Below are 23,779 nucleotides of genomic sequence, written 5' to 3' on the forward strand. Positions count from 1 at the left end.
TCTGAGCGGGGCCTGGGCAGCGGCGGGGCCGTAGGACCTCGCGCTGCGTTCGCGGGCTCCGGGGCGGGGGCGGCGGCGGCGAAGCCCCCTCCCCGGGGAGGCGGGGCCTGGGCGAGCTCCCCAGCCGGGGAGCGGCGGCGGCTGGGAAGGATGCATCAGAAGCTGCTGAAGAGCGCTCATTACATCGAGCTGGGCAGCTACCAGTACTGGCCAGTCCTGGTGCCCCGCGGCATCCGTCTCTACACCTACGAACAGATCCCCGTGTCCCTCAAGGACAACCCGTACATCACCGACGGCTACCGGGCCTACCTGCCCTCCAGGCTGTGTATCAAAAGGTACAGTCTGGCCGCCTCCGCGGGGCGCGCCTGTGGGGCGCGCCGGCAGCCCCTCCTCCCCACCTACACCCTTTTTTGTCTGGGGTCCCTGCTGTTTTCCCTGCTTTTCTCCTTGCCTATCATTTCCTAGCTGCCCCATCCCTTTCATTCCTTTTTGCCACCTCTCCCGTCTCGTTATCTTTCCTCCTCCTCCGCCCGGGTGCCAGATCCACGGAATAATGACAGTTAACAATGTTTATAATTACCCCTATAGCAATTTTTCCTATGGCGCTTTGCATTTTACAGAGGGCTTCTAGATCCTTCATCCCATTTGGTGCTTATTAGAATCGACCCCACTGACGATGCCCAAGTGATACTTGCCCCTGTGTATACCTAAGCTTTATTTTTAGAGCAGCCCTGTGGAAACTCAGATGCTTTGGGCCAAATAAAATGCCTAACATGATATATAATAGGAAATTATAATAATATAATAGAAAACAAGTTCACATTGCCATATGCAATGTATGGGTATATATATGTATATGTATATACATATATATAGAGAGAGAGAGAAACCCAATTCATTCATTGAGCAGATACTATGGAGCCCCTCCTAGGTGCCAGGTACTATATACTAAGTCAAGCAGAGAACAGCAGACAAGGCCCTTGTTCGTCTCATGAAACTAAGGTTTGGTCTGAGTGACACGCATTAAAGAGGTAATAACTCTATTGCATAATAACCAGTGTGAAAAACGCTGTGTAGTAAAAGTGCTGTAGCAAAGAGAGCCTATAACGGGCACCACCCTCCACTAGAGCCCTAGAAGCATTTCTAAGAAAGGACTTTCTTCATCATCTAAACCTTTAAAACTATGAGTCCCTTGAAAGCCTGGGTTTTAAAAAACAAAACTGAAAAACCAGTGTTCTAGTTCTTAAAATAGCAGAATAACTTTGTGTTAAAACTTTGTGTTAGGTATATACTTATAGAACTCCACTTTAAGAGAATTAAGGTACAGGGGCGCCTGGGGGGCTCAGTAGGTTACCATCCAGACTCTTGATTTCAGCTCAGGTCATGATCTCAAGGTTCATGAGTTTGAGCCCCGCATCAGGCTCTGCTCTGACAGCTCGGAGTGTGCTTGGGATTCTCTCTCTCTCCTTTTCTCTCCCCACCCCCGACCCCGCCTCTCCCCTGCTCTCTCTCTCTCTCTCTCTCTCAAAATAAACATTTTTAAACATAAGAGAATTAAGGTGCAGATATTGGTTAGCTCTAGGATACCGTGGTGACAAACCCCAACACTGGAATGTAGGCTGTTAAGTTGCTCAAGAAGCAACCACGCATCTGATTGTTCGTCTTCTTTTGAGCATAGTCTTTCCTCAGTTTTTTCTGTCCTGTCTTGAAAGTGTTTTGGACTCACAGTCACAAAGTGACATTTCTGCCCATCCCTACTTCAGTGGATGGCCCACGAGCCTTCACAGTTTGAATCCTAAGTACTATACCCCCCCCCGACCCCCACTGTCTCCTTTGCATAAATTTATTACACAAGAAATCAGAGCTAGGCCCTGCTATGGATGTGGAGTCCACAAGAACAGAGCAGGTAGCGAATTGCCGTTAAGTGTTTTATACCCACGTAGCAATAGTCCTCTGCATTCTGATGTTAGTGTCCAAATCTCATGGATTGAGAAACGAAATACATACAGTGCTTTAATGTTGGGTTGTTGAGTCAAAAAGACTTGGTTATCCAGGTCTGCCACTTAACCATTGTGGGACCTTGAACAAAGGTTAACCTCTCTGAGCCTTATTTTCCCCTCTTGTAAAAATGAGGGTAATCACAATGTGTGCTCCAAAAAATATCAAGGATTAAATGAGATTATGTATATAAAATGCTACACAGGGTGTGGCACCTAACAAGCCCTCGGTAAATGGTGACTCACTTGTTATCGTTGTGATTATTGATTTTGAAGGTGAACAAAGTATGGGTAACTTCTCACAGCATAAGAGTAGATTCTCTACAGGGAATATTTTTCCAAGTGCTCGTCCCACCAGCTTGGTCTTTTCCAGGTTCAGCTTCTGCCCTCTCTTCTTCTGGCTGTCAGGAGTGACCAGAACAGATTTTGGATGGAAGGAGAGGTTTTGTATGTCACAGCTGTTCTGCCAACACTGTTAGTTGGAAGGAGCATGCCAAAGCTTGTGGCTCTCAGTTCAGTTAATCAGGGTATACTGGGTTTCACTAAGTGAAAAGTTTTGAGGCAACAGGCAGAACAGAGTATTGATCGTCAAAACAGTTGTATAGTTAGAGGTGTTCCTTCACATTCCTGCGTCCTTACCCCTGCCCCAATATAAGTGGTCTTGATACTTGACGCTTGTACAGGGTAAAGCCTGAAATTCATAACAAGATTCACTTTATTCTTGATAATCAATTGATAGTGTGAGACCCTGTTATGTTTATGATGCGGGAAAATGAGAACCATGGTGATTCTTACCAATTCAGTACATTGAAGGTATATACGTTAATGCTTATTTATAAGGATTCTGAACCAGTAAACGTCAAAGATCTTAGTTTAAACAAAAAGATTTGATTTTGCAAGAGAACTGCAAGAGAATTTTAATCATTAGGCATGATGTCACCTTCTATTGATGAGTTCTATTCACAGCTGGGGAAGCAGTTCACAAAATGGAGGAGCTGGAAGTGACTTGCTCATGATCACAGAGCTAATTTGTTGCTGAGGGTGAGGATGCAGGAGCAGTGACCCTTGTGACTCGTGGTTGGCGTGGTGCACTTTACACCAGCCTGTGCTGTCAAGACTACTTAAACTCAAAGCAGTTAGGCATTTAGTGAGCAAATAGTACTGATATTAAAAGTAACCGATTGTTCCTAAAAAAGGAGAAACTCATGCCACCTGTGAACTAGTTTGGTTTCAAACAGCCACTGCAAAATTGTTCCAGCATACCTATCTTTTTTTTTTTTTTTTTTAACGTTCATTTATTTATTTTGAGAGAGAGGAAGGGAGAGAGCACAGGTGTGTGCAGGCAAGCCGGGGAGGGGCAGAGAGGGAGAATCCCAAGCAGGCTCTGCACTGTTAGCATAGAGCCCAGCGTGGGGCTCCATCTCACAAATCGTGAGATCATGACCTGAGCCAAAATCAAACGTCAGACGCTCAACCGACTGAGCCACCCCTGACATGCCTGTCTTAAAGGACATTTCCAGTGGTACAGTTTGTATTTATTCTGCTTCTCTTGAGTCTGTTTAATTTTGCATTTACATTTGATGTGTACTAAAAAGGTACTTTAAGTTTGTGCCTGACCTTATACTTGGCAGGCTTTCAGATACCTGCTTTTAAACATGTAAGTATGTAGCTAACATCCAGATTTAATCTGCACATGCATTTCTATGGACATTTAGCATCTAATCTGAGCAAGGCACTATGCTTGGGACAGTGGTGTCATAAAGAAGGATGGTGCCAGCCATCAGGGAGTTGATAGGCTGGAGGACAAGAAGGAATTTATACATAAATAACTCATATGAGGAGGGAAATGGTAAATATGATAATAGGGTGAGCACCAAAAGAGCTCTAAAATGTCAGGATTGGTGGAGACATGGATGAACTTAAAAATTTAATTAGGGGCGCCTGGGTGGCTCAGTCGGTTAAGCATCCGACTTCGGCTCAGGTCATGATCTCACAGTCTGTGGGTTCAAGCCCCACATCGGGCTCTGTGCTGACAGCTCAGAGCCTGGAGCCTGCTTCCGATTCTGTGTCTCCCTCTCTCTCTGTCCCTCCCCTGCTCATGCTCTATCTCTCTCTGTCGCAAAAATAAATAAAAACATTAAAAAAAATTAAAAAATAAATAAAATAAAATAAAATAAAATAAAATAAAATAAAATAAAATAAAATAAAATAAAAATTTAATTAAACAGGGGTGCCTGGGTGGCTCAGTCAGTGAAATGTCTGACTTCAGCTCAAATCATGATTTCACAGTTCATGAATTGAAGCCTGGCGTCAGGCTCCGTGCTAACAGCTCAGAGCCTGGAGTCTGCTTAGGATTGTGTGTCTCCTTCTCTCTCTGCCCCTCCCCTGCTCACACTCTGTCTCTTTCAAAAAATAAACATTAAAAAAATGTTTTTAATATCCTTTTAAAGATTAATTGAGCAGAGTGAGATGTTGTATTTAAAAGGCAAATATGAGGGTAAGGGCTTAAAGCAACAAGTGTTGGATAACTGCCCCCCAAAACTGTCCCTAATCTTTTAGATGCTGACAGTGAACAAGCCAGTATAAATCTGAGATGCATTTTTGTTTGTTTTCCAGTTTGTTTATTTTATCTAATGAGACGGTAAATATCTGGAGTCATTTGCTGGGTTTCTTTCTCTTCTTTACACTGGGAATATATGACATGACATCAGTGTTACCTTCGGCAAGTGCATCCAGAGAAGATTTTGTAATTTGTTCTATTTGTCTTTTCTGCTTCCAGGTAAGTCATTTCACAAACACTATTATTGGTAAAGAGAACTTTAGTCAGACAAGCTTGGGCAAGTGATCTTACTTCACGCCCACCACTTGCTTTACAGAGTCCCAACATAGCATATAGGTTAGTTTATTCGTTTTTATAATATAAGCACCAAAAATGTTTTTATGGGAGTATATTTGGACTTTACTGTTAGAGTATACTTGAAATCCAACAGACTTTAAAGACTGAGAAAGTTTCTTTCCTTTTCTTTCCCTTTTTAGACATTTCTGTTGTAAGATTAAGGTAAGGATAAAAAAAATATAAGGATAGGAACCTCTGTACTCTTATTTTCTGGCAGAGATAGAACACTAGTTACTGCTTAAAACTTGTTTGAGAAGTGTTCCCCGTCTTTTTCCTATTTATAGGTCTGAGATTTTGCATTTGCTTCCTTACTGTCTTAATTTTAACGTCTGGTTTTGCTGTTGCTTTAATGTTCATTTCCTTTGGTCTTTTTATGCTTGCCTGGTTTCAGATTCTTTTAGTTTCTCCTCCTCTCTACCTGTTGTATTTGTTAGTTCCCTAGCACTTACATTTTTCTTCAAGGATCTGTAAAATTCCTTTAACAGTAACATATAATAGTTTTAAAAGCAAATAATCCTAAAGAAGAAGTCAAGTGTGGACCAAAATCCTGCTGACATTTTTTAAATTAAATAAAATGCAGAGAGTACAGAAAAACAAAAAAATTAAAAGAGAAAGCTATCATCTCCATTCTTCCAAACAGAGGCCAGCACTCCCTGCAGTTAACCTGTGGCTGCTGTTTGAAAGGTGTATCTGTAAGCCAGCTGCACAGATATTGCACAATGTGTTGTTTAACTTCAGACCTTCATCATTCAACTCAAGTTAAAACTTGGGAGTTAAATGACCAAAAACATATTGGGAACATCTCCCCTCCCCTTTTTTTCCTAATTCTAGTTTCTGGAATAATTTTAAATTTCTTTAAGGGAAAGAATACCTGTATTTTTATGTTATTATTATTTGAAATTTATTTTTTCTTTAAGTATTTTTTACAGTATACTCCTTCTCAGGTTTGATTTTTGTCCTGATGGCAGCCTAAACATCTCTTAGAATCCATCTCTGGTTTGAAAATGAAAATGAATCAATTTCTTTACAGTTAAATTTTTAGATGTATCTTACAGACTAAGATGCCCTTAATAACCATTAATAAGCAGAACTGGTTTATACTCTACTGTTAATTATATGGATAGTATCTACTTTGAGAATCCCACATGTTTTCCTCAGCCCCCAGCTCTTCCCTTTATTCCTTCACCATCTAGCCAGAACTGATGTTAATTCAGGGAAAGCATATTAATTTTTATATTGGCTTAAGAAAACAATGCATTGCAGACTGAAAAGCTGAAATAATTACAACTGCCAACGAAAAAGCACCCAAAATGTTACAGTGACTTGCCCAGGGTTACTGAGCAGGACAGTTAAATCCTGTTCTAGCTACTAGTGCAATGATCTTTCTGGACAAGATGCTAATGACAGCTGAAGACAGCACATCTTCCCTACTGAAAACTACCATTTCTGTTATTTTATTTTTATGAAATTAAATTTATAACTTGCTCAATTTTTCTAAATTCTTAGAGTGAGCAGGCAATATGGTAAATCACAAGGATTGATTTACATGTAATTAAAAAAAAATTTTTTTAACATTCATTTATTTTTGAGAGACAGAGCATGAGCGGGGGAGGGGCAGAGAGAGAAGGAGACACAGAATCTGAAGCAGGCTCCAGGCTCTGAGCTGTCAGCACAGAGCCCGATGCAGGGCTCGAACCCACGAACTGTGAGATCATGACCTGAGTCGAAGTCAGATACTTAACCAACTGAGCCACCCTGTGCCCCAATTTACATGTAATTTTTAAAAGACATAACATTTTTTGCTCTTTCACTTGTACCATTTTATATGCTCAGTGTTTTCCTACCAACCAGATTATTAGAGTACATTCTGAATGTAGAATAGTAGAATGTAATTTCAAGGGCTTTGAACTTTCCTAGAGGTCTTTCTGTATGAGGGAAGAGTAGAATATAGGCATGCCTTTCCCTAGATTCATTTCATTTACATTCAGTTCCACAAATATTTTTTTGAATGCCTCCTATCTAGACCCAGGCACTAAGCTAGGCATCAGGAATACAGTGCTGAACAAAACCAAACTGTCATAAAAATCAAGTCACCTAGGTGGGAGGGCCGAAGGGAGTGAGGCAGGGCATTTAAGCAGAAAAAATAGTTTGTGTAAAGGCCCAGAAACAAGAGATAGTTCAGCACTTTCTGGACTTGTAGGTGTTGACCTTTCTGGTTGGATCATAGGAGAATGGAGAAAGATGAGGCTGGAGAAGAAGAAGCCAGATCCTGAAGTATTTGGTTATCATGCCAAGGAGATTGATATAGGATGTCACACTCTGATTTTCTGTCTACCTTGATGGAGAAAGATATTCCACAGAAGGAAAGTTCCCAGAAAACTGAAACCATACTCCATTTGTCAGATAATTTTTCAGGCAGTTTTTTTTAAGGAACTCTAATAATAATACATTTCTTTTAAAACAGAACGTACTAAGTATAGGTTTATTTTTTAAAAACTCAGTGTTCTCTACTAACACTCTATATTCGACTTTCCTTTTGATAAGTGTAATTTTTCTCTTTATTTTCCTTTTCACAATGAAACTGGCTTTACTATTTCTTACTATTGCCATAAAATATATTCATGTAGGAGTTCAAACAAACAAAACAGTATATGGAAGAAAGCAAAAGCCATTTGAAATTCTGCTTTCCAGAGGTAACCACATTTGACATTTCGGTTAAGTTCCCCCAGACATTTGTGTATGAGTAATTGCCTCCCGCCTGCCTACCTACCTGTCTACCTAATTCTGAGCTATGATCATCTCTGCTTGCTGTTTTGTGTCACTCAACATTGTGATGATGAGATCTTTCCTTGTCAATGAAAATATGTACCTTGGTATTCTCTGGATTTGCTGTGTGTAATCTCAAGGGTAATCTGAGAAAACAAATAACCAAGCTTCTTAGAATTATATTTGATTGGGTCAGTGAACTCCTGACTTGTGGCTTAGTAGCCAAAGCCACAGACTGATGAAGATTTTAGACTATGGATGAAGAAATGACATTGCGGCTAGGTACACTGTTTTAAATAATGGTATTGAGGCTGTGGTGCCTGATTAGGTTTGTTTAATGACCAGATTCTGGAGGTCATTAATGACCAGAATCTGGAGGATTCTGGAATAGCTACCTGACCATTTGTCTGCCTTAGCAGTTGCTTACAAAATATTTGTCAGTTTGACCTACTTCATATAATCTATCTGTGCCATTTTCTGTACCCCCACTGTCACTGGCTTAGGATAGGGTCTTGCCATTGCTCTCTAGGGCTACTCTTAAAACCTCCCATCTTAGCCTTTCTGTAAGACTGCACTTAAACTCTTCAGTAGTATCACACCTAGCCCATCATATTGATGTTAAAATTCTTTGATGTGTAGAACTTGTCATAATTGTATTATGAGAGGGCCACATGACGGTCCTTAATGGTCTGTGTTTTCAATATGTTGCTTTTCCTGTGGACCCTCCAATAAACATGTGAGCACTTTTATTTATATTCTTGAGGAATGCCAGAACAGCCTTTTAAGATCCAATGTAAGTGGCATCCCTTCTGTGAAGCTCTTTTCCCCACCATTTCACCCACCAAATGCACACATACACCCACAAGCCCAGTCCTCCCCTCCTCCCCTGTGCTCTGCACTGACTTTTCCTGTAGGACTTCTTCTATTACCACTGTTCATTCATTCATTTCAGAAAAATCTCTCAGAGAATAGAGGTCTCATCCTTGTATCCCCAGTGCATGATACACAGCAGGTATTTAATGGCTGAAGGGAGTTCAACCATAACAGCCTTATCAATCTTAAGAGCAGCTGCTTGAATCAGATTAGCTTTGCTGTCAGTATGGCAACACATAAAGTCAGCATAAGTCATAATCATTTTTTCTTGGACACAACAAAGCTGTGTTTAACTCACAACCCAAAAATAAACTCTATACAATGAACTCTTGCACAGACACGAAAAGTCTTAAGTGAAGAAACCAAAATTGCAGAACAGAATGTATAATTTGATTCCATTTGATTAACTTTAAAAAGTATATATCATATGTGTCTGTGTGGACTTGTATATCATACATGTTCAATACATTCTTTGAAGATACCTAGAAGGACACATAACAAATGTTATCAGGGGCTAATCCTGGGTAATAGATTAAGTGGGAGGAGCTTATGTTTTTACATCATACAATTCTGTGTTCTTTGATTATCTTTTTAAGGACATGGATTACTTCTACAGTGGGTACTTTTTTAAAAAGGAAACTGAATGCCACACAGGAGTTGCTTTAATTTCTTTTTGTTTAGCTTTGCTAAGATTTGTTCTATTTTCCATAGGTCTGTATGCTTTGCTCTGTGGGCTATCATCTTTTTTCTTGCCATCGATCAGAAAAAACCTGTCGAAGATGGATGGCATTAGATTATGCAGGAATTTCTATTGGAATACTGGGCTGCTATGTCTCTGGTGTATTTTATGCTTTTTATTGTAATAACGTAAGTAACTTAAAACATTTTATATTCTACTTTTCATGTAGGTCTTGGGTTTTATTGCCATGAATGTTTCCGTTGAACTTCTGAATAAACACATAATTAAGTTATAGAAGAAACAGAAGAGTCTCGTGTATATATAAACTCATTTTTCAAAATGGCCCTGCGATCTCTAACATCTATTATCAGTTCCATACTCATTTTACTAATTTTCCATTGAAATATATATTTGAAGATATTTTCTTGAAACTAATGTAAACTAATTTTCTCGAAACCAAAAGTTACGTTTCCACTAAACCCATATAGCTATGTGATCCCTCAGATGCACATTACATGTCTTTTATTTTTGTGTCTATAGAGCTGAAGTTAAAGTTAGCGCTTGATAAAATTAGGAAGCTGGCTGCTGCTTGCTATTTTCCCTGATCCTTACTCCTCTTTCAGTGGAAAAAATAAAGGGTGTGTCTGTGAGTGTGTTGACCCAATTCTTCATAAGAAATATGTTTTCCTTTCCTTAGTCTTACATTTGGAGGTAGGCATAGAGGCAGACCAGCTAGGAGGTAAGTGACTAATAAATATGCATCTATTCTGAGTTCTAAATCAACTCTACCTTCTGACTCTGATGTCACAAAAGTCAGTTGTGTCCTTGTGCAAAGCACCATTTGAAGCCCTGCTATCAGATCATATAGCACCTGAGCTAAAAATATTGGGCCGCCAAACTATTGAAGATAACTCTCTACCTCATTACTTCATGTCCCAGTTGAGGAAGCAAACTGAATCTTCCCCTGGGCCCAGCAAGCCCTCCCACTCAGAAAGTCCTGCCCTCCTACCTTACTCTTTTCTTTTTCTTTTGTCCTTTAGTTTCTTCCTCTCAGAGCCAGAACAGAGCTGCTCGGGGGCAGTTCACATCCTAGGCACCCCTAGCCCTCTTCACAAGGACTAGAGCCTGTCCTCTCCACAAGCCCTCCGCATGTCACAGGTGCTCCAAGCCAGACTCCCCAGCCGTCACTTCCTGGGACGACTGGCTATAGCACAGGATTCTGCTGACTTGGGAATTCTTAAGTAGGACCTTTGTCTCTACGCAGTAACAGAGATGACTGCCAGTAAAGCTGAAGTGTAAAACTAGCAAACAGGAAAATCATAAATTTGGTTTGAAGTAAGAGAATTACTCATTGTAGCCACTTACTTATGAGCCATTTGCTTTTTAGGCCTAATCATGTTGGAACTTAAGCATATAATTAAACATATATGCAGTTAACCTTGTAAATTGATTTGATTTGAGTAAAGTACTCATATCTGCTCAGCTTTCACTTACTGATTTTGCATGAAACTGTTTACATCTTTTAGAAAATTTGAGGGAATAAGCTGATAGCTAGGAGCTTGTGAGTACAGTTATGTAATGATTGAATTGTTTCACTTACTCTTTCTTTCTTTGAAACCTAAGCTGTTTTTTGTTTACCTGTTCCTAAACATACCTGATAATCCAGGAGACTAGTGGGACTCTTTGTGCATCTCTCTTCAGAAAAGCTAGAAGAGAAAGACAACTACTGGAACTAATGATTTTTTTTTAAATTTTTTTAATGTTTATTTTATTTTTGAGACAGAGAGAGACAGAGTATGAACGGGGGAGGGTCAGAGAAAGAGGGAGACACAGAATCTGAAACAGGCTCCAGGCTCTGAGCTGTCAACACAGAGCCCGATGCGGGGCTCGAACTCACGGACCGTGAGATCATGACCTGAGCGGAAGTCGGACACTTAACTGACTGAGCCACCCAGATGCCCCTGGAACTAATGATTATTTAAAGGAAAAATTGTTTTCTTTCCTCTGGTACCCGATCATTTCCAAATATCTGGTTTCTATAGTAGCTCTTTTTCTTTTAAGGAACACAGGCTACTTTGAGAATGCAATTGAAAACTCTAGACCCTCCATCCAGGAGAATGTACATTTGGGCAGAGACTAACCAAACAATTTGACATGGGATTTCAGGGAGCTAGTAGCCCTACAGAAGTCCTTGGAGCCCAGCTGAAGAACTCTGCCCCATGTGATGCTAACTTTTGAGCTTCCAACTGCTCATTTAGATACCTAAATATTCTATAAGCCCTTCAGACTTAAAATATTTTAAAAGGAACATTGTTTTGGGGCACCCGGGTGGCTCAGTTGGTTAAGTGTCTGACTTCGGCTCAGGTCATGATCTTGCAGTTCGTGTCTTCAGGCCCGCGTCAGGCTCTGTGCTGACAGCTCAGAGCCTGGAGCCTGCTTTGGATTCTCTGTCTCCCTGTCTCTCTGCCCCTCCCCTGCTCGCACACGGTCTCTCTCTCAAAAATAAACAAACATTAAAAAAAAAATTAAAATGATCATTGTCTCATGCTTTCCCATTCTCTCTCCCTCACCCCCCCCCCCCCCCCCCCCCCCCCATACACACACACCTGGCTCATCTTTGCTCATTTGCTGCATTAGTAAAAGCCACTTGCATGGCCTTTCTTACTGGGAACAGTCTAGCTATCTTCTACTGCCCTCTCACACATCCAGTCAGCCATTAAGATTTTAGTTTATTTGTAAAAAGTCTCCTGAATCTGCTGCTTACATCTGTCTTCTTTGTTCAACAAGAGCCCAAGCCCCTGTTCTCTCTTTGAATCAGTTATTCCAATTAATATTCTAGTTGGCTTCCTGTCACCTCTTTGTTTTTCACACTGATGTCAGAGTTCTATTTCTAATAAGTCAGTTTGAGAAGCAAGCCCGTCATCTCCTTCTTAACACTGCTATTCCCCCAGTGCCAGCGTGGTACAGTTCCAAATACTTAGCCTCACAGTACGCTGCCTTTCAGCCTCCCTTCTTCTCAAAACCTTCCCACCGTATGCTCTGTTCCTTTTCCTTGAGAACTCCCTCTTCCCACAGAATCATATGAATTCCTCAAGACCCTGCTTAGATATCATCTCCTCTGTGAAGCATTTATTAGCCACTCTAGGTAACAATTGCCCCCTCCTCTGTGTTCACACATTCTGTTCACAGCTCTTGTCATTGGATTATAATCACTTCTTTATGTCTGCCCCTCTCATAGTCTATGAGCTCACTCACTGAGAGAGTCCATGTCGTAGTCAGCTTTGTTTCTACAGGACTGAAGTTGTCTCTGGCATATAATAGGTACTCAGAAAATGCTTTTTTATGAATAAGTGTGGTTTCCACTAGCTCTCTTTGGAATTTCGTTTGTCCTCCTAAGAAACCTAACAGTTATATGGAACATGAATGTTGTAAGGAAGGAAGTTCATCATGTTTAGAAATGAAAAAACTACATAAGTAGTCTTCTACATATAATGTAAAAGCCAGAATTAGTCTTTTCCTTCTCTTATTTGTGTAACAATTAACATTTGATTTCCTTCTAGTACTGGCGTCAAGTGTACTTGATCACAGTGCTTGCCATGATCCTGGCAGTGTTCTTCGCACAGATCCATCCCAATTACCTCACCCAGCAGTGGCAGAGGCTCCGTTCTATCATCTTCTGTTCTGTTTCGGGATATGGAGTGATCCCAACTCTTCACTGGGTTTGGCTCAATGGAGGAATCGGTGCTCCTATTGTACAGGTAGGTTGAATGTAGTCAATAGTTTTTTCTTTTTTTTTTTTTTGTCCTTTCAGTTGTATTCATTTTGGGTAAAGTACTATAATCAGGCCAGGTGGGTGGGTCTCTGTCATTTGAGAAAATACTTATAACTGCATATTGATGCCATAATTTTCACATCTATATAAAGAAGTACGCCTTGCAGGATAAAGAAGTGTAACTACTGTTTTTTTCTGCGATATCTTTCTGTGAAATGATATATTCTTAACTCTCCTTGAGTGTGTAAATACCCAAGTCATTATCAGTGGAGGACTTCCAAGTTTCCAGCTTTGTCAGCTAGGGCAGAGATAATGCCAGTGAGAACGCAAATATGGAACTAGGAGGAATTGATTGATTGATTTTTGTGGAGGAGAAGGAGCTGGGAAAGATTTTTCCTTGGACCTGTTGAGTCGAGGCACCTGTGGGATGTAAAGGTGGAGATGGGGTTGGAATTTAGGTCAGAGTTTGAGACTAGTGATGAAGATTTGATCATGTCCCACCCATCAAAGAAATTATATTGAGAAGTAAAAGAAGAGCTATAAGAGGTAGGTATTATGGGCCAAGTCGGAGTACATTAAAGAAGTGGCTCAGTGAGAACTCCTCAGTATTCTTGAGATTAGAAATAAGACTTCAGATCTCAGAGATCCATGTAAAAATGCCTTAAATATGCACTGGAGAATAAATTTAAGAATTTTTAACATCAGTAAGTATGCCAAGAAATCTAGCAGAAAGCAGATATACTTGTTGCAGTGAGACCTTTGTCTGAAATATGGGGATTTAAATGCAGGTTTTATTAAAAAAAAAAAATCCTAGTTTTTTTAGAAGACCAGGGAACTAATAATAGGCTTTACACACACTGCATGAAGTTGGTAACAGCATGGTAGAAAGCATTTAGGTATAAAACAGGAAGGAAGGAAGGAAGGAAGGAAGGAAGGAAGGAAGGAAGGAAGGAAGGAGAAAGAAAAAAAAGAAAAGGAGAAAAAGAAGAAAGAAAGGAAAGAAAGAAAAGGAGGAAAGAAAGAGAGGGAGGGAGGAAGGAAGAGAAAGAAAAAAAAGAAAGAAAAGAAAGTTCTGTGATATAGCAAATTGAGTGATATGATCTGGCCACTTTGCCAACTTGAGAAAAAGGGTGATGTTTTCTTCATAAAATTAGGAATTTAGGAGAAAAGTGAGATAGTAGTGATGAGGAACCTCAGTGATCCTGATATCTATGAAAACATCACTTCTCTGACAGTTTTACTTCTTGAAAATAAGTTAAAGAAAACAATGGTGAAATGCAACTCTAGATTTAATTCTAACCAGAAATGAATAACTGGTTATTGACCTAGAAGAGGCCAAAATTTGGGATGATGTATACACATCCCTTTTAATCTTATAATGACAAAGAAAGAGAACCAGACCTATTGAGCCAATGGATTTCTGAGAAATTCAGAAAAATATGGGAACTTTCCTGTGTTCAGAAATTTTAAAATAGAAATATGGTTTAGGAAAATAGTGGTTCTGAAAGATGGAAATCTAATGTGATCACAGATCATTCCAGTGAAGAAGGGAGACTTCCAGAGAAATTTTCCAATAAGCTATACTTTTAAAAAGATGGAGAGGGGTGCCTGGGTGGCTCAGTTGGGTTGAGAATGACTTTTGATTTCGGCTCAGGTTATGATCCCAGGGTCGTGGGATCAAGACATGTGTCAGGCTCCACACGGAGCATAGAACCTGCCTAAGATTCTCTCCCTCTCTCCTCTGCCTCTGCCCCTCTCCCCCGCTCACACACTCTCTATCTCTAACATAAAATTTAAAAAAATAAAAAGATGGAGAAAGAGAGAGAAACTTAACCAAAAATGAAAAGTTCCGGAAGGGCTAATCCTGGGGATAGGTTGCAGTCGTGTTCTAGAATGAGAAATCTCATGTTCATTAGTCTAAGAATGTAGGTTTTCAGGAGGACCCTGATAATTCTCAAATATTTGTAGAGAGAAGTAATTTTGTCTTTATTTCTTAAATGTCTTCTTGGTGTATTAGGTTTACAACCAGAATTGATAACAATATATAAAATTGTTATAAAATAAATTATAGCTGGGTAATTTTCTCAGGGCAAGGGAAAGCTTTCCAGTGGAACTGAGAGATGGACTGCTTCATATAGTAGTATTCAAGAGGACCATTATCTGGGATGGTGGAACACATTGCATTGTTTGACCAAACCTCTGCAGTCTTTTCTGGCCACAGGTCCCTGATCTTCAGTGTTTTGCTGCTTCAGCTGATAACTCCATTCCCCATGTGCATTCCACCCATGAAACTATGTTGGTGGAGTTAGGTGTCCTTAGGACCTTCAGCCATGTTCAAGCTCTACCTCCTTTATTACCCTAACCTTTAGGACACTCTCTGTTCCACTCCTGTGGGCTATTTTCTACAGTATTGAGAGCAAGTTTTCTATTATTGGATACTGTCTACAAAAGCAATTTAGATTTAATGGGCTTAAATTCTGCCTCTGAATTCTACCTAATCAATGAATTAGATTCACAGTAAATTAGGAATTCAGTCATAGTAGGAAGATCTGTGAAAAAATGTTTTGCTTTTCAGGACTTTGCACCCCGTGTAATTGTGATGTATGTGATTGCTCTTCTTGCTTTCCTATTCTACATTTCCAAAGTTCCAGAACGGTACTTTCCAGGTAAGTAACACTTTTATAGTGCTTTTTGTGACTTGATTCTAAATATATGGTGGAGGTGTATGTTTCAGAGTATCAAAAGTTATTTCAGTATTATTGGTTATAGAAAGGCTCTCCTATTGTCCAATGTTATCTAAAACTTTAACTTTCAAAGGGCTTCCATAGACTTCCTTTCCTCCTCACCACGAGTTGAGTGTAGTAGATGAGGTCACTACCATTTCACAATTAGGAGCTAGTGACAAAGCTGGGAGTCTTCTGACTCCCAACCACTGTTTATTTTGTGAAGTACTAATTATCTATTACCAATGACTTCTTTATATACCAACTCATTCTTAAAAAATAATTTATATATGCAGAGATCCATAAAATAAGAAGAAAAGAGACAGAGGAAAATAAGATGATAATGAAAAGAAGCCAGGGTTAGGACCACTTCACCATATATCCATCATGAGGTTCTAAAAATAGATCACCAATCTGCATTTCCACTTCCTGGCACCCAGTACAAATAATGTAAGTTAAGGGTCTTCATGTCCCCAAAACATACACAAGCTAGTGACTCAACAGAAGGAAAGATTTCCCTGATCCTCCAGTCCAGAGAAAAAGACTTCTGATAGAAAATAACTAACAGGATACCAGGTAGAATAAATAATGTTCTCCAAAACATGTATTTGCTTGTTCAGGAGCTTTAGCTCTGGAGTCAGACTGCTTGGGTTCAAATCCATATTGCCCACTTACTAGCTGCATGAGCTAAATAAGTTACTTCACTTTTTCAGCTCATTTCCTCATCTGAGCATGGAGATACTACTTTCCCTCATGGGGTTATTGTGGGGATTATGTGTGAAAATGTACAAGAACCATTCAGCAAGGTTCCTCACAAGAAGTAAGCACTCAATACACGTTAGCAGTTGTTACTATGATGACGTCCCTCCACCTCAGTCCCATAAGTGAAAAATGGGGTTTAGTAAGGCACAGAATGATGCAAGTCCAGGTGACCTTTGGCTTGAGTCGAGAATAACAAAGTGCATACAGCAGTGATTTTTTTGGTTCGGGGAGGTAGAAGTAGGTGTGTGGCTCAAATTCAAACTGCAGACTTGTCCCTCCTTCTTGGGTGAAGAATCTTCCACAGTGAATCGAAGACAGGATTATGCCACTTATGATGTGTGTTGGGAAGAAGAAAGGATGAGAAACCCTGATCTAGAGACTAGATCACAGAACCTCAGGCATTCTTCTGTGCACTTGGTTTTTTCACCACTGAGCTTTAAAAGTGGAGTACCAAGAAGAACCTGAGTGTAAACATTAGGATTTAGGAACATAAGAAGGACATGTCCCTTAATTGAAGACCATCTTCATGCAGAGCAGAATTTTCCTCAAAAAAAAAAATTTTTTTTTTCCTCCAAAAAAAAAAATGCAGTTGTGGCAAAATGCATTTTTATATCACCTTATTAATAATTATTTTATTAATTTCTTCACAAGTACATGTAGAAAATTGAATGATGAAATTTTTCTGAACTACATAGTTACGGCCATAGTGTTTTTATGCCTTAAAATATTCATATCTGAAGTTCCCAGTTACCTAATAGAGGACACCTATAAAAGGTCAAATGTTATATCACTTTTCTTCAGGTGAGCTTGACATAAAACGTGCCCCAAGTAGCTGAATGTGTGGAGTACAGGCACAGTAGAGCAGTGGACATATGGAGACCATACAAGACAAAAAGTCTTTACAGATAAAAGTAATAGTCTCAGATGTTCATGAATGAGTGGCTTAGAAACCTTGTCTGGCTGGCCAGTCCCCATTTATGACCCGGATGTAAAGAGAAACATGTGCAGGGCGCCTGGGTGGCTCAGTCAGTTAAGTGTCCAACTCTTGGTTTCAGCTCAGGTTATGATTTCATGGTTCATGGATTCGAACCATGAACCCTGCAACCTGCAAGTGCGGAGCCTACTTGGGATTCTCTCTCTCCTCCTGTCTCTGCCCCTCCCCTACTCACACACATGCTCCCTCTCTCCCTCTCTCAAAATAAATAAAAAGAGAGAGAGAGAAATATGTGCAGTGGTGGTAAGATGGTGGGTGAATACTGTGAAATAAAAAAATGTATACCTAAGAAATTACTTTCACCTCAGTTACATTTTTTTAAATATGTAAACATCACAATGATATTTGATTGGGTCCAAAGATCACCAAAGATGTCCATGGGCAGAATTAAGTGGATCTGCATACTTGTATTACAATGTGATCAATTTTCTTTGTAGTCCTCTGCATTTTGTGCTTTTAAAAATGAGTCTTTGAGCTTCACTGGAGTGTCAAAGTGGTCTGTGGCACCAAAAAAAGGGTAGAAACCCCTATGGAAAGGATTGTGTTGACTTAAACTTTAAAATCTACATACTGGAGCACCTGGGTGGCTCAGTCAGTTGACCATCCATCCAGCTTCAGCTTAGGTCATGATCTCAGGGTTCATGAGTTCAAGTCCCACTTCAGGCTCACTGCTGTCAGCACAGAGCCTGCTTCACATCCTCAGTCCTCCCCTCTGCATGCCCCACCCCCATCTTGAGCTCTCTCAAAAATGAACATTTAAATAAATAAAATCTATATACTGTACTATTACTCTTGATAAGACAGGTAAGGTTAGAGAATATTTATACTACATGACCATAGAAGCACCATGAGTAAGAAAAAGTTACTTACATTTAAATTTCTGTAACTCTGTATTTTATTTTGATATTTTTCAAGAGGCTTCCCATATGTTAATTCATCTCCTTGGAATTTAAACTTTAAGCACAAAGAGAAATAGTTCTAAGTTGTATATGAATTAATCAACCTTACTTAATGAAGCCATTACTAATTGCATTTTGCAGATGTAACCCATGATATATACGTGTGTGTGTGTGTGTGTGTGTGTGTGTGTGTGTGTATCCAGATGTATAAGACATTGGAGACAAAAGGTCAAATTCCTGAAATTAACCAAATTAGATTTGAGAACACACTTGGAATAGTATTTCCAAAATTCACCAATGTCCTTAAATTAGACCAAAATATGAATTCATCCTTTTTTAAAAACATCTGGGTTTGAATTACTCTCCAGGTGCTCTGAGATGGCCAAAATATTTTTGCTGCTAAGCCATATGTCCAAGGCCAGACATAGAAATATATTCTTATTTTAATATCAAAATATTAGAATCAATATTCTTTTTTCTCTACCTTCCCTTCTAGGACAACTAAACTACCTCGGATCAAGCCACCAAATATGGCACATCCTTGCAGTAGTGATGTTATATTGGTGGCATCAGTCAACAGTGTATGTCATGCAGTACAGACATAGCAAGCCTTGCCCTGACTATGTTTCACATTTGTGAATTCAGGTATGGCCACCTGCTGTATTCAGTTATTAAGCAATATGTAATGGGGAGTTGTATACCCCACTGTTTCTAAGATTCACCGTAATTTTTTCTTTTTCCTCCTATTTAATATATCATGAGTACTACTTTATAAAAATGGAAAAATATACTTGGGGATCTGTAATAATAACTACTTTACGGCCCTTAAAACTACTAATTTGCTGCTTGTACAGAAAGTGAAAATTAGTTGGCATTTATAAGAAACATCTGAATAACAATGAATGTGAAACCAGTATAGAAATAGTATTTGTTTTACTTAACACCAGCTTAATTTGCTTAGGAAGGGCTCACCTCCATCATAAAATGGAGTCATCCTGTTTGATTCCTTTAATAGAAGATATTTACAGTAGTTGATCAAGTTTTAAGTGCCTAACCAAGGCGAAGGTTGCAATAGCCTATGCTTAACGTAAGCTAGGAGACTGGTTTTGAATAATTACTAGCCTTTAAATATATGGTTTGTGAGAAACTGGCACTTAAAATATGATTTCCCTTAGCTATAGTCTCTCTTCTCCTTAGGAACATTGTATTTTTTGGTTTGCTAGAATAAAAACTTCAATCCTTTCCTCCCTTGAGAGAGGCTTTGAGAAGAAAAGAACTTGCATCATTTTCCATCGGATAAGAATCACATTAAAAACTGATTATATGATCAGGCAACAAATTCTGTGGTCTAATAATAACTAAGACATTATTAGCATTTAATCCTTTTAATTTTGAAGAATATTATTTAGTTCCATATAATAATTGCACTCTTGCCAGTGGATTACAGATTTTTGGTTCCAAAATTCCTGTAGAAGAATTTCACTGAATTTGCAGTCCTAAATTTCGTGATGGATGGGGGTTCCCAATTAGATGGGTGCCACTCTCAAGGCCACAGAGTCCAGATGGCCCAGTCTTGACCCTGAAATGAACCTTAAGCCTTAGAACAAAGTCATGCTGATTCCCCATTTGATGACATGATTGTTTACCTGTGCTCTAGTCTTTCCGTTTATGCATGTGTTAGCATTTTATTGACAACTCACAGTATTGATAACACTAATATTTGAGCCTGAAACATTAAGTTTACTCATTATATATACCTAAAAAATAGATCTCACTGCCCTACCATACAGCACTCTTCTTGTTCTTTGGCCTTGTCATGTATAAATTAAGTTCCTTAAAGCAGTCATTCACAAAAACATGCTGTTCATTGGATATAAATTATTATTCAGATTTCTTAATGGGTTGACAGGAGTTGCTTTGAATACTGGTGTATCTTCAGAACATTGGAATTACCAAATATCAGAAGTGTTGATTGATGGTGAAGCTTATTTCCACATTGCCACATTGCCATCTGGTATTAGGAATGTTACTTTAATGCGCCTCAGTTTATGCATCTGTAAAATTTTGTATTTCTTTTCAGTATAGTGTTTTTGGAATATAAATTCCCCATGCTAGTATCTCAGTAAGGAGAATCTTCCCAGTAGACTAAGGGTGCTGTATTATACCCATTATGATGATGGAACACACTGCTTTGAAAATGGCTATTTTATAAGGCCACAGATTTGATCTATGTGCTAAGTGAAAGAAGACTTTAGTGTAATGATAATAGGATGTATTTTCCCTAAACCATCTCTTACGGGTTTACATGATACTGATTTTAAATAGATATTTTGTCATTTTAGCCAAACAAAATACACTGAGTAGTTATACTTAAAAAGTCTAGTTATTTTAGGCCTGATACCACTTTTACTATAAAATCTTCTCAAAATAAAAACATATTGAACTGTAAGTTTCACTTTCTCTTAATTTTTAAAAAATATTTCTGGGTTTTTGTAATAGTATATGAATTATTTAATCCTTGCCATCTGAATTCATGGATAAAAAGATCATACTGTGTTTGACTTTTTTTTTTTTGGTTTTGTTTTTTGTTTTTTGGGTTTGTTTTGTTTTGTTTTTTTCATTTAAAAGGCATACAGGTCTGACTGTAGGGAGAAGTATACCATGTAAACCTTTCATCTTTTTATGAAAATGTTAAATACTGTAAGAAAGCTATCCTCTCTCATTTTCATTTTTACTATATTTATTATAAAGTAGGGAATGAACGTGGATTGCTGTCAACTAATAAACACTTCTGTATGTCAGCATTTATTGACCACCTACTGTGTGCATATCACTACTGGCAAAATTTTTAAGACATTGCTAACATTAAAGAATAACTATTTAAAAATTGCCTCCAGATCTGAGCCTTGTAATAATGTATATTTAAGTTATTTTTGTTTTTATAGATTTATTAAAATAAGATTAAAAATACACAATTCAGCTACCGTACTAAAAGGCTGGTTTTAATTTTACAGTGTGTAAACTATAAAAGCTCTTTACCTACAGACTTTACATTTTAAAATTATCCATGGCTGTTTTAAATTGTCTATAGTGATTTATAAAGTTGTAGCTGACTAATTTGAGGCAATTATCTTTCTATATAAAGCCATTTTCAAAAGATAGTGCTTGTCTTTTTTGTTATGACACTGAGTGCAATTCAGTAAGCTGCATGGCAAAATATGTATTATGTAAATAAACTGGGTTTACTAAATATATTAAGTGCTGCCTGTCATTCTTTATAATACGTAACAGCTTCAAAATCATATTTTAGAATCAGGAATGAAGAATTCAGGGACTGTCACATCTTATGGCATCCCACCTGGACAAAGTAACCGATTTGAAGATTGTGACTGACTGGCATAAAGGTGTGCAACTCCATTTGGCAGGTACCTACCTGGAGATATCTTTGCCCTGTACTAAACATGAAGGGGCAAAGTCTACACTTCTGGATCCCTGCCAGTTGCTGAGCTGAGTAGGTCTGTATCCACCTGAAGTCATCATTCTGGGTAATCCCGTCCCTGCCAAAATGTGTGAAGAATCAGCTCAGCCACCAGGGGAGGGACACAAGTCTTTTATATGCATTATCACAATTACTATGTTTGTATTAAAAAGAGGTACAGATGCTACTGGATACCAGTGTCCCCCAAAATTCTGTACCAGACTTCTGAGGAGGTAGTGAGATAAGGAGCCAAAACTGCAACTACCTTTAAGGAAACACTTTCACGGGGGAGAGCTACCAGCAGCAGGGGTCTCTTGTGAAAAATGAAAATTCCATCCATGGAGGACAGGAATGCTATTGTCACCAAAGCTCTAGTGCTGCTTTATATGTCTGGGATCAAAAACACTACAGAACATACATGTAATTTCAATAGTGCCAATCACCTGAAGCAAAAGCGAACTATTTTTAAATGTGCAATGTAAAACTCACGCCTTCAATATGAGAATAATTACCTGCATCCCACACACATGATGCCAGAGCTGGACTTACTTAAAAAGGGATAAGCTATTCAAAATAAATAGCTCTAATTGCAGCATAGACTTTTCTCTAAAGCAGTTAACTATAACTGAATTTGAACAGTAGTACAATCCACACTGTGTGCCATTTATTAAAAAGACACAAAGCCCTTATTTTTCCACATAACTTTAGATAAATCTCGCTACATCCAAAAAAGCTCATAATAAAATGAATCTTTCCACAAGCCACCAATCTAAAGACTATGGAATAATATGTAAGATAATGTGATCTTAACACCAAACTTAGTCCACCAATCCAATAAATAGGTTTTCTCTTTAACATGCCAAAGCCTCTTTTCTGACATAATCAAGGATTACAGTATCTTATTTAACCAAAGAGTTTTTAAGTTCTGTATGTTAACCAGTTTCTAAGGAGCTTAAGTAAATTATATATAATGCAAAAACAATGTCAGACATTCAAAAGCTACTTCAAAGTCATGTTTTTGCCTTACCTTCATTATAATTATCAGTAATTGTAATGCCTGGACAAATTGTGCTATGTGGTGTTTTTGCTGCAAAAATGCTAGGTCACAACAGGTTTTCTTAAATCCTACACTCTGAGCTTTACCCTAAGGATTGAGATCTAATCCCTTTTCTCTTTTCTATTCTACTAGCTGGAGCATAATAGGTGCTTAATGTCTGTAGTGTGAATAAAAGAAAACTGAATAGAAGTTTACATCCAAAACATTTACGACAAACAATGAAAAACGCCAAAGTCACTAATTATAAAGAATATGCAATCCATTTGGGATTTATTGCATTTAAAGAAAGCAGATTATTAAAACAATAGGTATGATAAATACAGTAAGAAAATAATTTTAAATTTCAAACAAAACAAAGTGAATGAGGGACAGAATTCAGTCAATAAGAATAAGCAATGTAAAGGCAACAAAGCAGTAAAATCAGTTAGTGCTTAATTAGATGTAGAAAAGAAAAAAAAAAAGCAACTGATTCTATCTCAGTTTCCCAGCTATATCTGAGGATTGAAGTTACTTTAGAAAGTATGTTTGGTAACAATTAGAAATATAATAAACACATAAATCAGGTTTATTAAAAGTTAAAGTTATTTGCTTAGTGGTACATCAAAGGCTTCAGAAAATTCAAGTTTAACAAAAAATGGAAGTGTAATCAAAGAAAGTGCACTTAAAGCTGTTTGCCAGCAATTTAAAAAGTAGCTTACTATTACTATAACACTTACTATTAGATGACCTTTCCATCACAAAAAGAGCGTAGTAATAAAAACAATTCTTTCAAAAGTAGCACAATAGATTTTTAAATTAAAAAAAAAAAAAAAAAAACCCAAATGATGACCCTTTGCGTTTTCATCTGCCTACCTCCTTCGTTTAGTGGCTTTTGTAAAACACC

General features: G+C 38.4%; 1 protein-coding gene across 5 annotated transcripts in view; it reads left to right on the top strand.

The window, feature by feature from the left end:
* Positions 1-23,779, top strand: part of PAQR3 (progestin and adipoQ receptor family member 3) — a 27,794-nt gene continuing 4,015 nt past the window's right edge. The window contains exons 1-7 of one of the 5 annotated variants that reach the window (XR_006201879.1): positions 1-335; positions 4,614-4,776; positions 9,244-9,399; positions 12,772-12,969; positions 15,559-15,649; positions 16,420-16,526; positions 18,858-19,006. Coding sequence is in view for 1 of the 5 variants with exons in the window: in XM_042936112.1 (XP_042792046.1) it covers positions 151-335; positions 4,614-4,776; positions 9,244-9,399; positions 12,772-12,969; positions 15,559-15,649; positions 18,858-19,000 (936 nt within the window). In the remaining 4 variants the exon portion in view is untranslated. Of the gene's footprint in view, positions 336-4,613; positions 4,777-9,243; positions 9,400-12,771; positions 12,970-15,558; positions 15,650-16,419; positions 16,527-18,857; positions 19,007-21,671; positions 22,032-23,779 lie in introns of those variants that run through there. The other 4 variants (XR_006201877.1, XR_006201876.1, XR_006201878.1 and 1 more) reach the window with 4 other exon arrangements.

Source organism: Panthera leo, chromosome B1 (assembly GCF_018350215.1).
Source record: "Panthera leo isolate Ple1 chromosome B1, P.leo_Ple1_pat1.1, whole genome shotgun sequence".
In the NCBI taxonomy this organism is placed as follows: domain Eukaryota; kingdom Metazoa; phylum Chordata; class Mammalia; order Carnivora; family Felidae; genus Panthera; species Panthera leo.